Source organism: Zeus faber (genome assembly GCF_960531495.2).
Source record: "Zeus faber genome assembly, chromosome: 21".
NCBI lineage: Eukaryota > Metazoa > Chordata > Actinopteri > Zeiformes > Zeidae > Zeus > Zeus faber.
This window is the reverse complement of record NC_137208.1, coordinates 11,841,211-11,858,198: the sequence shown is the minus strand read 5'-3', so window position 1 is coordinate 11,858,198 and position 16,988 is coordinate 11,841,211. Positions and strand designations below refer to the sequence as shown.

Sequence of the window (16,988 nt, the reverse complement as noted above, 5' to 3'; positions counted from 1 at the left end):
TAAAATAAATCTGCTCATGGGTTCATCTTTGCCTGAAATGGGTTAAAGTAGTGGTATTCTTTAACCCAGGCCTTCTGAAATGTTGGTTTGCATCATTCATCAGGGTTGAAAAATGGCAACCATATTCTTAAAAAAAATTAAAATAAAAAAACTTTACAGTTGTCAAACATCGCCACCTTTGCAGACAGATGTCACCGTAAGAATAGAAAATAATAGGTATGAAAGAAAGGCAGAACAAACAAAAGTGTCTGAGAAACAACACACAGACATGCATAGAGACAGAAATACATAGACACGCAAACTAGGTGGGACATCCTACATCATGATTCATGACCGGATTTCAACTCACCACAAACTACCGGGGAGTTTGTTTTTAACTGCACTTAACTGACAGACTGTAATCCATCTGGAGAACCTAAAACCCAAACACGGCAAGAGGAAAACAGTGGAATCCACCCTATTTAAAGACCTTTAAACCCCTGGATAATACCTTAGGGTGACAAACACTGACTCATTAGTCAGCTCACGACACAGACACTTGGAGACACTTGATTGCTCAAGTTTGAGTGATAAGAAACTAATTTGAGCTGGAACACCATCCCATTAAGGACTGGTTTGAAGGTGTCCTCCAAAATTTTTTTCCAAAACAACACACACAAAAAAACAAAGAACCACACATTCATTTCAACCCAGGAGGGTGGAAACGCTCTAAAAAATCTTGCCTAATTCGGCTTGTGGCGAGTGAAATTCATTTGAGAGGAGGTGGAAAGCCCAAATACTGTACGACATTACTGAGAAACATACCATGCTTAGGCATGCTCTCAAATGTAGGGAAAAGATCATATTTAACACCAAAAGCAGCGGTGGAACAGAGGAAAACAATCATCTACAAATCATGACAACAACATTTTAATCATTTTGTTCGTAGGATTATTACTGTGTCAGTTCTGAACAAATGGAAATAGTTATAAATGGAAATTTATTTTCAATGGATGTTGACTTTGTCTACATGACATTGACATGGTAATGACCACATACACACGGCCTCATGTGCAAATTTGTTCTGCTCGGGTTTCATAAACAAGATCCATTATTTGAAGTTTGAAGCAACCGGGCTGAACACTTACTTTCCAGGCTGGGAACCAGGCATCCGCTTTCGGTTGCCAACACTGAAAATGTGGTTGCCATTGTTAGTCACCTTATATTTTGAGTCGGGGTGTCACAATTCCACGATTCCATTTGACTTTCGCTTTCAATGTCACGATTCAATTAAAAAAATAATAATAATAATAATAATAATTCTAGCACTGACAACCACACCATTGTTGGACTATCAAGTCTTCATTTGTAAAGAAAATCACTTGTTTCTGAAGTAACTTTTACTTGAATAATAACAATTATAAAAAAATATATATATTTAACGCAAACAGTTAACAGATTTATCAAAACAGACTTTAGAATAATAAAAAAAAAGTTACTTACACTACATTTAAGTTACTCACCAAAATAAGCGCAGAAAAAGAGTGGAACGCTGGTAGTAAAAGGAAAATTACTACCTGTGTCCCGTCTTCCACATGAACTAAAACGCAATCGGCTCCGTCAGCAACTTTCACCTTATGGGTCTGCGTGTCTTCAATATTGGAGCAGTGAAAAGAAAAGCCCCCCAAAAAGAAAACTCTTTGGATTGGTTTGGATGATTCACACAAGTCACCCAAATTGACGTGAAAAAGCGGCATTTGCCAAAAGATTTGTTGTTTGCATCCCTGACTGTAATAACCTTGCTCTACTGCCGTCCACTGGTGACCATGCACACCGGTAAGCACGAGTGCAGAACGTGCAGCGTTATGGTTCCGACTGTAACAGCAATATTAAAATATCACAAATGCAACAAAACTATTTATTTTGGGGCACAGGTTTTGCAGTTTGCTGTCCCTATTTTTTTTTTATGTTAAAAAGTGGTTGCCAAAGAGGGCAAACACAGGCCATGAAATTCATCATTTACAACCAGAGATAACTTCCAAACCCTGTTGGCAACTATTATCAACGGCACATTTTATTGCACATTATAATATCCAAATGTAAATAGATGAGAGGGAGTAGGAGAAAGTTCAAACTGTTGTAAAGTATTCATTGTCAGTCAGTATAGCTCTATAAAGAGCTGCTTTGGTCTTAATATCAGAGTTTCCGTTAAAACAAATTGGTGCCGGTCCACTTGTCCTCGAAGATTTCAATGTCCCGGACAATTGGGAGAAATTCCTGTCATACTATCTGTGTTTATTGAGCTTTAAAACAACTGATAGGCAGGCTATATAAAGAATGAAATTATGAAAGCATGTAGATTTATAATATTTTTTATTGAATATTTCAAATAAAATAAGTCTTGTCAGTTAATAGCATTTTAAAAATAAATATTATGAATATTACTATTACCGTCACTACTTACAATATTACTACAATATTACGTCTGCTTTGGGTTGGAACTTAAATATCCGGAAAACGCCAAACTATGGATGTGAGTGTCTCTGTTGTCTACAATACATCATCTTTCTGCTTCTCCTCAGAGTTTTGGATGCTACACTCTGTGTGAACTGTTTTTTTCAATTGCAACCTGCAGGCAGAGCTTATTTATCCATCGACAAATGTAATTGGTTAGACGTGAAAGGTCAGCTTTAGATTGTCCAAACTGAGTGACTTTACGTTGCAACTTGCTGAACGCGGAAATGAACAGATCTGCTGGATTTTTTATTTTATATATATATATATATATATATATATATATATATATATATATAAATACTTTTTTCCTTCTTCTTTATTTATTTATTTATTTATTTATTTTTAAATCAAAATTATCGAGTATTTCATTTCGACATAGAGGAAAAATAAATAAGGCCATTGTGATAGTTATTGTTATATCACCCAGCACAAATTCAAATTGTGCTTAGAGGGAATTATTTACACCGGACATTATGACCGGAGAGATTTTAATATGTGGGATTTCAACAGATTTTCCCGGTCAAAAACCGGTAATTACCAGATAATGGAAACTCTGCTTAATACTTTGTATTATTTCTAGCAAAGGAGGAGAAGCAATTAGGATCAGTTGATGAATGTTGTGCTTTGGAAAACCTGTGATCTGTAAGTAGAAACAATGTTACTGCTCAAGAAAGGACATAAATAAATCCTCGGAATATAACATCTTTTCCATTTTAAAGTTCATACACAGGAAAACATCGGTCCAGGATGGTTCAAAAGCTCAGCTAACCAAAACGATTACAACACTGGCAATACGAGGACAAGCAAGAAAAACAACACATAACATGGTAGGCTAGGCACAAGGAACAAAACTGAAACTGTAAAAAAACAACTAACGACTATTGATTAATTGTGCTTGCCTTAAGAACACCTATGCTGAAGTAAGGCAGGCATACTGTGTCTATCGAAGCCTGACAACATGTGATGCGTAACCCTAGCCTCTCTCTGGCTGCTTCTCTCTCTCCCTAAATCTACAGGGGTGCTCTGAATATTTCATGAGAGGGCCAGTTACATCTTTGAGAAGGGGCAAGGGTGCATGCGCACATGCACGCGTTTGTGCACTAGTATGTATATGAGATATATGATACTTCTAAATCAGCAATAGAGGGTGAGGGAATTCTAAGTCTCTTTGTGTACGATCATGTTTCCCAGCGTGAGGGATGACTGATAAACTCAAGTGACACCAAAAAACAGCTTTCAATTATTAGAAAACAATGTAGAGCCGGATGCGTTATCCTAATCGACCTTGTAGCTATAGTTAATGACACACAATAACAGCTTGTGCATAAAGACTGAAAATGGTTGTCCAATTCATACGAAATGCAAGGGAGTCCTGAAAGTATGCCTGAGTAACCACCTTTCCTGCCCACACTTGTAGTAAAGAGATTAAAAGATTAAAAAAGAAGATGCACTAAACATTCCCCCCATCATGCATCATTTTCCCGTCATCCCACACATTCCTTGATCATATTAAATGATTTACTATTTTTACTGTTGTCCAAAGTGACTACCATGTTTGTCAACATGGTTCAGAAAGGAGGGAATAACCAATCAACAGCCTGGGTAAAGGGGGCTGCTGAGTTAGATAGTTTCTGTGCACCAATAATGAAGTAGGGACAAATTATAACATGTTACTTTTACCGTCAACATAAAGGACTTTTGAAGGTTGGTGCACTCGTCACTTCAGCTTAACGCGCCGCGCAAGGGGGAGGGACACTCCATTTAACACGTGGGGGATTTATTTTGTGCGTGTATGATTATCATTATTGTTATTATTATTATTATTATTATTATTATTAATAATTTCAAGGCTGGAACCGCCCCCAAAGATCAACATGAAGGGAAATGACTACTCTTCACCTTCGTCAAGTTGGGGAGTTGATGACGTTACCACTCACACAATAGCGACATCATCAACGCGCGACACGACCACTCACTCACTGTGAATGATCCGGACAATTTTCTGCTCTGTTCACACATACTGCTCAATTGGACATTACGCAGACTTTGTAGTAGGGTGCTTGCTGGGTAAAGTCTAGTTAATGTTCGGTCCACTGATTTGGACATTTGCGTTTACACATACAGCTCCTCAGCGGAATGGCTGGATAATTTCAGGGTTGCAGTGCATGTGTGAAAGCAACTTTAGACACTCACACTGATATAGAAACACACATATACATTCTCAATTAATATGTTCTGCATGTATGCACAGACATGAAGTAAATAAGATTCAGTCAAGACTGTTCTGCGTGGGCACATCTCTCTCTTTGCGGCTCTGAATACAACTGAAAATAACCTCTTGAATCTTGAAAGTACTAGCAACAGCAGTGGAGCGTGGCACACACACACACACACACACATTGCCCTTGTAGTGGACAAGTCAATGTGCACAAGTGGCTGCATGTAAATCTGTGTGTGTGTGTGTGTGTGTGTGTGTGTGTGTGTGTGTGTGTGTGTGTGTGTGTGTGTGTGTGTGTTTGAGATGCAGCTGCTCCATTTACGCCAGAAGCATGTGGTGCAAAGACAAAACAAATTTTATGATGTGAGGGGTGGGTTGATTAACAGACAATGTTTTAAATACGTGTATCAACACACTGGGGTTACCTCTGGTCAGGCCGTGGAGCCGACTGGTCCTTGAGTCCTCACAGCCAAATTAGGACAGGAGCTGGACATTTGTTAAACAACACAGACGGGAGGGGGACAAGGATGCAAGTTAGTTATTAGTTCAACAGTCTCTAGTCTGGTAAAGCAGAGATTATGAAATAACATTTGAGATTCAAAGTAAGAGGTCAGTGGGGTGTGTATGTGCAAAGCTGCTCTTGGCTGAACTGTTGGGACTTTGATTAAGCATCCACTTCAATGAAGTGGGTGGACACACACACACACACACACACACACACACACACACACACACACACACACACACACACACACACACACACACACACACACACACACACACACACACACACACACACACACACACACACTTTCTGCATCAATCCAGAGAGAGGGGAATATGGTATGTCTTTAGAAAGCTCACGTTGTTGTATATTTGAGGGCTGGGCTTGGACATAATATCCATATTACTTATTATTGTTACCTGAGAATTTATTGTGTGTAAATATCTCATGAAAGCACAAACATCACCAAACATTGTCAAATTATCATATCATCGGTATTCATCAAAAGTTGTTTCAAACTTAGTCATTTATAATGCGATACAGTCAAATTTCTACTTCTACCGCTCTATAGTCGACCTCTGATATAAAATTACATCTTGGTCCAGCGTGTGATGTAACTGTACTGCAGCTGAATGATGTAACCGGCTATCTGGGCAGACAGAGCGCACACAGCCTCGTCTGAGAGGGAAGGACAGAGCGGGACAAAGAATAAGTGACAGCAGGACGCAAAGAGAGCGAGAGAGAACAAACTAGAGAGAGAAGCGAAACAACAGAGCAAGCAATTTGGACAATATGAGACAATAGACTGCAGTCTGGGCCTCGCAGACGATGGACACATACACACACAGACACACACATAAACACACGGACACACACTGACACACACAAGAACAACCACCGGTGCTTTGGGAGAAGATGCCTAGAAGCTCTTTAGCAAGATATAAGCCTACACCTTTTATTCTGAGCTGCAGTAAAGGTTCCAACGGCACTGTGGGCTTCAGCAGGTGTACTAGAAAGCAGACCCTGTCTACGTCAAAGTCGCAGTGATTTAAGCTTGTCTGTCAACAAGCAGCAAATGGACTCTCTGACAACCAATATTTATCGAGCAAGCTAGGGATTTAATAAGCATGCATTCTATCTATTTGTGCAGTGTGAACAAACAAGGCCTTTTCAAGTGCTCAATGTGGCCCCTGTCACCAGAACACACAAATCATAAGAAAGAGTTACGGTACAACACAAGTCAATTGGTCAAGTCTGTGCTCAGATATGTGGCAGAGCCATTTCCTTGCGTTGAGTATTGAACTGTTTTGTGTGAAAGCAGCCCTTTAATTACCTTGGTGGACAGCTTCACCCTTTTCTGTGTTGGCAACAAGCCTCAACGAGGGCTGAATGATGTTTGATATGATGATAAGTTAACATTCTGATAAATAATATGTAACTCTAGATATGTGTAGGATCTGAACTATTCAGACTTCAAATTAAGTTTAAATGAAGGTTTGAGTCATTAGCTCACCCGTTTAAATCTCATGAGAGAAATGCCGCTGTTAAAAACATCAGTAGCAAAGTGCTTGCGGCATCATTATGTACTGTATGAACTTGCAGATACAACTATGCTCTCCCATAACATGTGACTGAATGTTTTGGTACGTTAAATACATATTTCCGTCAATAGAACTAACTCAATAATAATAATAACTCAATAATTCAGTTACTTTGCACTACAACGCGGGCTTGATGAAGGAGAATTGAGTAGAGCGCCACACTACCTGATTGCTTAACACCACTGTAACGGGCTATGCAAACGTGTGAGGGCTGAAACGTCTCGGAAGATTTAAAAATAATGTCAACTACGGCGTCAAGGAGAGGAGATTGAAAGGACACAATCATTTGGACGATCAGAGTTTCAACTTGAATATAGCTTTGCACAGATGCCATCCATGACCTACATATAACCTATTGCAGTCTCAAGCCAATATTGGCCTCTTTGGGTATACAGGACGTTTGTAAATATATTTTACTCAGCTGTTACATACATGTGTATATTATCTTTGCTTGTTTATGGGGTTGTTTTTTTTTAGATGTTAAATAAATGTGTATTACAATGGAGGGGGATGACCACAAGTCATCGTAGCCACTGTAAACAACGGCCGCAAGGAACACACGTGCAGGACACCGGAGAAGCGACAAAGGAATCGGGGGTGCGGGGTGAAATCACGACTGCAGCAAGAGTCAAATGGCTGGAACACCCTGTTGGGTCACCATCCTATGCCTGGAACACCCTGTTGGGTCATCGACGGCTGAAATCGGCTGAATTCCTCCCTTTCCAGTTGCGCCAGCACCGGGTGAACCCAGCCATTCGGTGAAAGCGGGTTGCCTATTAACGTGCCGAACGTCAACGGCGAACCAAGTGGAATTGGGGGGGGGGGGGGGGGTGAAACGTAAATATAGCTGCGCTTTCCTTCCACGCGGGGGGGTATTAGCATCGTTACGCGCGTCCGTAAGGTAACTCAACCGCACAGCATTTATGAGCAACTAGTACAGTTTTAACTCCGCGATGCAGACCGGGTGGGTGGGGGGGGGTGGTGTTGTTTCAGACCGTCTCATGCTACAGCTAGTTAGCCGGGTTGCCAAGCAGCACAACCCCCCCCCCTTCCTAAAAATATAAATTAACCCCCCTTTTCAGCCCGACTTACTTGTTCGTTCGGTCGCGGCGATAACTCAACGAGTCGGACACGCGGCGACGGAGCTTTTCTTGTTTGTTTTTGTTTTTTTTGTTTTTTGTTGTTGTTGCCTCTGAATTCACAGTGCGCGGACGGTGTTCGCCGCCCCCATTGTCCGTGAGAGATGCACAGCGGCTGGATGTGGGACGATCATCGCCGGCTCGAAACGCGGACGCCTTCCCCTTCTCCGCCTCCTCAACGCGAAAAACACCACTTCTGCCCGCGGGCCGGGGAGGACGCTGTAAATGCGCAGCGTGATTTGAATGGCCAGCCGCTATAGTCGCCCTCGTACGGAGATTGCGGCGTTTGCGGCTGAACACGAACAAAAAAAAACAACAACCCCCAACATGCCGTCAGAATTATAATAGAAATAAACGTATATAATAATATACCTAACAAACCTAAAGGTCAAACATAATGAGGAAACTCGGCAATGTGCTCAATAAACCTAAATAAAACCAGTTATAAACCCAAAATCAACAACAAACCTCTGTATTATCATATAGAAATATAAAGTTATGCTGTGTAGCGTTGTATGAACATGGGATTGTTCCGCGGCTTGGGGGGAATTGAATGGAGTTTACTGCTCTCTAGTGGACGTTGACGCTGACTATATATGTTTTGCCCGCTTTTATCGTGTTTACGGTAACAATATACCGGCACTGTCGTTTTTTTTATTGGTCAAAATTACGTCAACGCCGTCATAATAGAAGACCAGCCGCAAAAACAAAAAAAATGTTCCGTTTACAATCACAATGAACGTGGGACTGTGATTAAAACGGTATTCTCATTGACAATACAATTAAAAAAAAAATATATATATATATAGATAAATAAACGGTTAAAAAAAGGGAACCGTTAGACATTGAATTGAGCCAATGGCGTCTGCGTCAAAAGAAATATCAACCAATTGGCGTTCGAGGTGGGCGGGACCATCGGGGGGGGGGGGGGGGGACAACAACATAAAGCAAAGCAAAGAAAATAAACAAAGGAAAAACATAAACGATAATCAATATTAATAAAGAGAATCGATAAATCGATCGGAGAAAGGCAACGATTTGGATAGATATTTGGAAAAGGATACGCCGCTTGCTTAGTACACGCTATGGCGGACGCGGGAATAGAGCCAATGGCGTGAGCGCAATACACAACGGCCAACCAATCGGCATCCGAGGTGGGGAGGACCGGCGGAGATAACGGGACGAGCTTCTGGACCGGACTCGGCTCGCGGCGGAACCAGCAGCGGCGGCCGCTCGGCTGTGACGCCGCCCCCCGAACCGCGAGACGGAGCCGCCCGGCGAAGGGTGAAGCGAGCCCCGGCGACCCGCCCCGCTGCCGGAGACGATGCCCGCGGCGGAGGCGTGCTGCTAGCCCTGCCCGCCCAACCCCGCCTTCTCTAGCCGCGTTCCGGCGGCGCCATGTCCCTGGCCCAGAGGGTCCTGCTGACCTGGGTGTTCACCCTGGTCCTCCTCATCCTGCTGGTGCTCAAGCTGGACGGAAAGGTACGTCTCCCCCGCTGCCCCCGCCTCGCGTTGACGCCGCTCGTCGCTCGGCATTTGGAGCTGCTGGGTCGGGCACCCGCCGCCAGAAGCCACTCAAGTGACGGCGTAAACACCGCGTCGCGGAGTGTCGATGCACAGCTTCGCTTCCTGCTGTTTTATTGACTTTTTTTTTTTTTTTCTTCCTCTCAAGTTTAACTACCGACGCAACACTGCACGTTACCTGCGGAGGCGAATAAAGCCGTATGATACAAATCTATACAACCTAATTTAATAGTTCTGATTGGATGAACAACATTTAAAAAAAAAAAAGGGGGGAAATCAACCTCCCAAACAAGTGCAAAACCACATCAAGCTGAGTTTTCCCAAAGTGAGAATTGACATCTGTGCCATTTGTCTTATTAATCATGTTATCTTGTTATAATTTCACTCAGAATGTGAATAGTTATGGAGTCTTAAGTCTGAAATAGGTGGGTTTTTTTTCCACCAGTGTGCTTGTTGTGAATTGTTTAAAAAAAAAAAAAAATTGTTGACCTCCTGTTGCAAGATCAAAATTGCAAGGCTGCGCCAATTCGTCGGTTCCAGCCAGAAAAGCCGCTTTGTGTCCATGGGAACAAGCTTAAGTTTAACACGGAAATTGTCGGTAGAAATATTAGTCGGCCACAATAATGACTTATGCAAGTGCTGCGGACTGAAATGTTATGGTGTTGTCAGGCGCCCAAATGATTCACCGATTTACCTCCATGGCTTTATTTCCCAGGTGCAGTGGAATTGGTTCCTCATCTTCCTCCCCGTCTGGGTCTTCGACGGCATCCTCATCCTCATGCTGGCCGTCAAGATGGCGGGCCGCTGCAAGCCGGGCTACGACCCGCGCAACGGCTCGCCGGACCTGCGCCTGCGCGCCTGGTACCTGGCGGCCATGCTGCTCAAACTGGGCTTCTGCCTGACGCTCTGCGCCAAGCTGGAGCGGCTGGTGGACGTCAAGCTGACCTTCGTGTGCATCCCGCTGTGGACGGTGCTGCTGGGGGCGCTGGTGGAGCTGGGGCTCAACATCTTCCCCGAGAGGCGAGAGGCCTGAGCGGGGGGCACTCTGCCTCCGAGCCCGGTGGGTGTTGGGGGACGGGGCGGCCCTGCGGACGCTCCCCGACGCAGAGCTTTGTGTACCCCCCCCCGCGCGGCGCCGTGAGAGGACATTTAACGGAGGGCGGCGGATTTGAACCCCTCCGTGGGACGCCGCTGCTGGGAGCGGAGTGAGAGACGACTGTGAAGCCATTGAGTTTATCGCTGCGGCGGAAATGGCGTACTGCATAGTACACACAACACCGCACCATCTCCCAGCGTACTTTAGTGTGTGAGTAAAACGACATCCATCGTCGTCATGGAGCCCCAATGCATTGTGGGATACGCTTTCCAGCTTAGTGTGCACTGTTTGATAATGATATTTAAACGGATGTAGTGTGTCGTTCTGGTACTTTTTGCATACTCTCTGAGTATACTGTGGTTTTTGATCCAAGCAAACCAAAACATGTTCACATGCTAATTTGGCGTAATAAGTATTATGCTGATTTGCCATTTTGGATGCAGCTCACCTTCCTCTTGTTTTTTTTTTTCTTCCCATATTGATAATTTTAGTCTTCTGCTGTATGAATACACACTGTATATAACATAGACATCCGCCTTTTGATGAAGCTGCTCCGGTTGAGACCGTCGAGCTGCAAGCGGCTGCCAGCGGTCGTCACCCGAGCCCGCAGCGCTCACTGTTTCACGTTCACGTCATGCTGAGTAGTTGCCTCCCCGGCCTGTGAACCACGGCGTGGTGGTGGATTTTTTTTGGGGGGGGGGGGGGGGGGACTTCTCTAAAACCGAATCATGGCACCGATCAAAATAATAAGGAATCCGCATTTGCACCGAGGAGAAACTTTTCTAATTCCCGTGGTCTTTTTATATTGAATAAGAAACTTGCTTTGAGAGCTTGTTGGGTACTTTATTTTTGGGAGCAGGCTCTATATTATGCTCAGCACCATAGTGTTTGTGTTACAGTACGCTGTAGCAACTGTGAATCTTTAACCTGTATCTTTGCACTGATGTCAACCCAACTAGTTCCCGACCTAACAGGTATCTGCCAACGACTAATTCCCGTGTATTTATTGCACTTATTGAATCAAGTGTTTGTACGACACTTCTACTTCATAGTTGAAGTCAAATGTACTTGTTGCTGCGTAAATTGAGCTATATTACGGAATGAAACTATATCGTCCTGCTGTCGGCTAAAGCATCTCATGTATCGAGTTGTTTTGTGTTTTTGCAGATTATGCTGGATTATTTTGGTGACTATCAGCCTTTTTTTTTTTTTTTTTTTTTAGGAAACAGATTCTGTTGATCACTGTTGTGCATGAGTAAAATCTTATTTTGTTCCATCCTGCTCAATTTGAATGGTAATCATTGTTTATTTCTTTGCATCGTCTTGCACTGTGCTAAACGGAGAAAAGTCATTGAGATGAACATATTTGATAGGTTTGGAAACGGATGCTTGCGAACTGAATTGTTCTGCATTACATTTCGAAATGTTCTTCGGCCATCTCACGTTTGACCGCTTGTGCTCGCCCACGCCACAATATGAAATGTGCAATGTCAACTGTGTCATTATATGTTTATATCAACCCAGGTTCCAGCCACGCAGTCTAAAAATACACAAATTCAGCAGCACTAGCATCAAGAAGGTACTAAAATAATGAAATATAAACACACACACAGTATGTACATATGCACATTGGCCACTATACCTTTATTTCACCACCAGCTTGAAGTATTCATACTAAGGCAGGATGGATCCATGTGGTTTATGCCAAAATCCTAACGCTTGGTTATTTGAGTTGCACTGACCTCATTAAAACGGAACGGCCGTCGTCTGAATGGTTTTCCACTCCATTCTCTGGAAGCTCTAGAGACGGGTGTGTGTGTGTGTGTGTGGAAAATCCCAGGAGATCGGCAGTTTGTCACATTTCTTCCCCATTCTGATGTTATATAATGAGCAGGTGTACCTCAAAGTGTCTGCGTGTACATGTGTATATACACACAGTGATGGAAGAAGTACTCAGATATTTTACACAAGTAGAAGTAGTAATACCACACGGTAGAAATACTGTTACAAATACAAGTCCTGCACTGAAAATGTTACTTAAAAGTACAAAAGTATTAGCATCAAAATATACTTAAAGTATTAGGAGTAAAAGTAGGCCTGGTCATTATGCAGAATGGCCCATTTCAGAGTAATATATATTATTGATGCATTAATATGTTCATCGCTTTAATGTTGCAGCTGGTAAATGTGGATCTAATTTTAATCTATTTATAGATATTTAATGTATTACTTTACATACTGCTGGGTAACTTGTGAATTTTCCCCTGGGGACCAATAAAGCCTTATGGATATAATGATGTAATTAATTTATTAATTACATTTTGTTCTGGTAATCTGAATCTACAAAGTAACTAAAGCCGTGGTAAATGTAGTGGAGTAAAAAGAAGTGTATTTGCCTCTGAGATGTAGTGGGGTTGAAGTATAAAGTAACAGAAAATAGAAATACTTAAGTAAAGTACCCCAAATTTGTACTCAAGTACAGTACTTGAGTCAATGTACTTTGTTATTTTCCACCACCGTCTGTCTCTAAGCAAGGCGGCCTTGAGGGTAGATTTTGGCACGTGAGAGAGCCCATCACATGGTCGTCAGTGGGAAAACCAGACGGGACGTGATTTGATGCAGGGTGAGGCTGATGTCGGCGACGCTTCATTTCCTCCGACAGACCAACGCAAGACACCGCAGCGGTCTGGTGGGCCCTCATTTTTACAGAAGTCACTCCTCTCTCTGCAAATCCCTCAGTGGTTTTTTTTTTGTTTTGTTTTGTTTTTTTCTGCCGCCCCTCACCCACTCCTCCATGCCTCCCAAACCGCCTCCCTCCGACTCTGTAAAGGTCATCTTAGTTCCCCTGGCATGTCTGGGATGTGTGTGTCTGTGTACCAGGGCAACGGACCAAGAGGGAAGCATTATGAGATCAACTCAACCCGACATACGCACTCCAGCCTTGCCCTCCCCAATTACAGAACCACCATTGTGTTCCTGTCTGTGTGCACGGTGTCGGCTCTGATCTAGCCCAGAAAAACTGCTGCGAGGGGGCGGAAAGTGACAGAGAGAACAAAGTAAGATGTCACACACACACACACACACACACACACACACACACACACACACACACACACACACACACACACACACAGAGAGAGTCGCTACATCAAACCTTTTATTTGCTCGGTTCTTATTTAAAGTAGAAATCACACAAGTTTTTTTTCCTTCCCTGTTTACAAAACTTATATACACTACAGTGCTGACAGTTAAAAACCACAGAACAAAATATATATAAAAAAAAAAAAAAATGCAAACCCAAAGGTAAGATAGATAGATAAATAATCTCTATGAAAACAATGCAAGCCCCTGAAGATAATTTAGTTTTAAAAAGAACTCTTGTTTGTACGAAAGAAGAAGTTCCTGTCTGTTGCAGGCTTCCTAGTAACGTGAAACCCAAAAGAGCATTAAAAAAAAAAAAAAAGCTGCACAACACCTTGCAGTAGGTCTTAAGTGCTATGTTCAATACTTTGCTTCCAGCAGAGCCACGGGGAGTAGAGTTCCGTTCTAGTCAGTCTGACAAGGCAATAGAAACCACAAAAGATGAACTTAAAAAGAAAAGAAGATATAATCTCAGGCATTTGGGTGGACTTATGTGTATGGAGGACTTTTTTGAAGCTCACATTAAAGCAATTTTAGCAATATAATGTGCCCAATAGTTTTTAATTGACAGGACATTTTTATTTATTTTTATATATATTTCTGAAAATACATAAACACATAACGGTGGCTTGGCTGGAGAATTAGCGTCGTGATAAGACAGAACTCCCGCTCTGCCGTGGCTCTGAGCAGGTCAGTAGTCCACAGTAAAGGACAGGCACTCGGGAAAGGTTCTGGGCTACATGAGCAAGTCGGACGGTGGTCCGACATCTTTAAAACAAGCTTCAGAAAACGGTGACGCAACAATGACGTTCCACGAACAAAACAAAGTGATGTAATTACTGGTAAGAGACCAGCGTGTTGTATTGAAGTGCTGCTGGAAGTGGATTTACAGTGGCTATAAACTATTTTTTTTTTTTCTTTCCTTTTTTCTTTACAACTTTTACATTTTCTTGTGCTCCAAAACACTTGGTCTAAAATTTGAATTCTATCCAAGATAATGTTTTAAATTCCACAAAAATCTTACACATTCATAAATCTCAAGGTCAAAAAAAATAAATAAAATAAAAAATCCCTTTCCACGTCGGTTAAATTCTCCCACTTGGGAAAAAAAAAAAAATTAAAAAAACAAATTTTTTAACCTCTCTTAAGGAATAAATCACGCTTCATCTTTATATTGTTGATAAACATTTTTACACACTAGAATAGATTTTAAGGTGGAAGGTGCGTTCTGAGTCCCGAAGTTTTGTTCGCAGAGAATATCGGTACCAACTATGGATAATAACATTTGACTTCAGTTCCTGCTGTATGAAATAAATCATGACGCTTTGTCGCTATGTAAGAAAATAGAAAGATCTTTTTTTTTTTTTTTTTTTTTTCTTCTTCCATAATGGAATCATAGAAGAGCCAGTGTGTCTAAAGTGCCAGGTCTCCATTTAGTGTCGGAAGAACAAACCAATGTTTTTGTCGTCTCCGTGCGATGGTTGGATCAAAGTAGCGGCATTGGAAGAACTTGGAATTACTCTCTCGATACATTTATCAACTGCTGGGTAAAAAAATAAATGAAAATAGGGCTCCCCTCTTCACCCGAGGGGAGCTTAAAAACAAGGCTGGAGTGCTGGAACCAACAACCTTCCGGATGACTCTGCTTTGGTTCTTTTGAACTGCGAGGTCAATGCTCCGCTACGACGGGGGAGCATCGCAGCCGAGCGTCGCACTTCTTCATGTTACGAAACAATGAAGAAGCACAGGTGAGCGCACGTAAGGCCGGAAAAAAAAAAGCCTTGTCCAAATGGTGACGGCCTGGTTTAGTTACACCACCTGTTGCCACCGTCTGGCTGGAAACATGCTGATCTTGGTTCCATGTGCCACCAAATAATTTTTTCGGATGAATAAGAATATATTACTGGATCCAACTCTTACTTCGTAATATGACAATGATTTGATGCAGATATGTCATGAGATTCTACGACAAATATAAGTGCAAATAAAAGTACCGACCGTGTCGGCACAGCACTGTTGGAAGGGAATGTGTTTTGATATTACCACTATGATTATTGCTCAAAATACAATGTGGAAAAAGTACCATGAATTTAAACTTTATAAATAATTGTGTCTGTAAAATATTGTAGGGCAGTCATTACTTTATCTCTACATTAATTGTATCTCAAAGAACTTTATATTACTGGATTGATCCCAGATCAATCTTTGACAAATACATTTTTTCAGAGAGCAAGATAAAGCCACAGAAATGGAAGCATCAGTTGCAAGATTGGGGGGGGGGGAAGAAATCAAGTAATCCTTTCTGTGGTGTGGTTTGAGCAGCCACACCTGTCTTGGGTCTAGGTAATTGGGCCTAGGATCAGGGTGGCTGTACGCCTGTTGCTCCTTAGACTAATCAACGAGCAACAGGTAAAACCCTCATCCCCACACACACACACACACACACATACACACAGACACACACATACGCGCACACACACACGGTGAAAGCTGTCCATCTGCTCGGGGCTTGCTCCAACCAGCCCCCTCACTGCAATGAACTGCGTGTTTCCTACTCCGTTCCCTGTCTCTGTGTGGGAGGGCCCGGAAAACGCCACTCGGGTGGTGCGCGTGGCAGGCGAAACTGCCACACTTTCCATGTCAACCGGAGGAGCCCAGCAACCTCGACTAATTTAGAATTCACAGCTCAACTTACGCCTCCGACCCCCCCAAGTATCAGGGCTGGGCGATATATTGTTAAAATATAGATATTGTGATATGAGACGAGATATCGTCTCGGATTTTGGTATTATATCGCAATATAGTTAAATGTTTTTCTTTAAGGCTGCATTACAGTAAAGTAGTGCAATTTTCTGAACTTCACAGACTGTTCAAATCCAATATAGCTCTAAGTATCGCAATATTTGCTTCAGTCAATATCACACAGCTCTAACCTGTATTATCTCTAACCAAGCCAAACTGTATGTGCCACATCTCGGTGCTGTACGGAGGATGGATCCGGGCTCGATGGGACCTGAAAACGTGACTCTGGGTTGACCTGAAAGTGGGGAGCGTGTCCAGAAGGTCCTGGTGTTGTAGGTTGTAACCACAAAGTGAATGGATTTGTCGGCGATATTTTGAAACCCCAAATCCAAATATCCTGAGCCTGGCGTTCCAGTGTGACCTGACGCCAAACCCAGCTCTTCCTGTCAGGTTTTTCTTGAGTTATATACTGGTAGGTCTTCGTCATAAGCATCATCATCTCCGGATTCCTTTTTACATCTTTACA

At 42.5% G+C, this 16,988-nt stretch overlaps 2 protein-coding genes across 4 annotated transcripts in view; one reads left to right on the top strand and one right to left on the bottom strand.

Moving 5' to 3' along the window:
* Window positions 1–8,126, bottom strand: part of LOC307246748 (protein PHTF2) — a 50,667-nt gene extending 42,541 nt beyond the window's left edge. For all 3 annotated transcript variants that reach the window (XM_080022750.1, XM_080022752.1, XM_080022751.1), the window contains exons 1-2: window positions 7,913–8,126; window positions 5,140–5,200 (exon numbers count right to left, since the gene is read on the bottom strand). The gene's annotated coding sequence lies outside the window, so the exon portion shown is untranslated. The remainder of the gene's footprint in view (window positions 1–5,139; window positions 5,201–7,912) is intronic.
* Window positions 8,127–9,166: 1,040 nt separating this feature from the next.
* LOC307246497 (transmembrane protein 60-like) lies at window positions 9,167–11,894 on the top strand. Its single transcript, XM_080022433.1, has 2 exons — window positions 9,167–9,441; window positions 10,199–11,894. The coding sequence occupies exons 1-2, from the start codon at window positions 9,358–9,360 to the stop codon at window positions 10,514–10,516; spliced, it is 402 nt and encodes a 133-aa protein (XP_079878559.1). The 5' UTR covers window positions 9,167–9,357; the 3' UTR covers window positions 10,517–11,894.
* The last annotated feature ends 5,094 nt before the right edge of the window (window positions 11,895–16,988 follow it).

Bases quoted from the DNA above. Each gene is read 5' to 3' on its own strand.
- LOC307246497 (XM_080022433.1), top strand. From the start codon at position 9,358: ATGTCCCTGGCCCAGAGGGTCCTGCTGACCTGGGTGTTCACCCTGGTC. The intron at 9,442-10,198 runs GTACGTCTCCCC...TTTATTTCCCAG, and splicing joins TGCTCAAGCTGGACGGAAAG to GTGCAGTGGAATTGGTTCCT.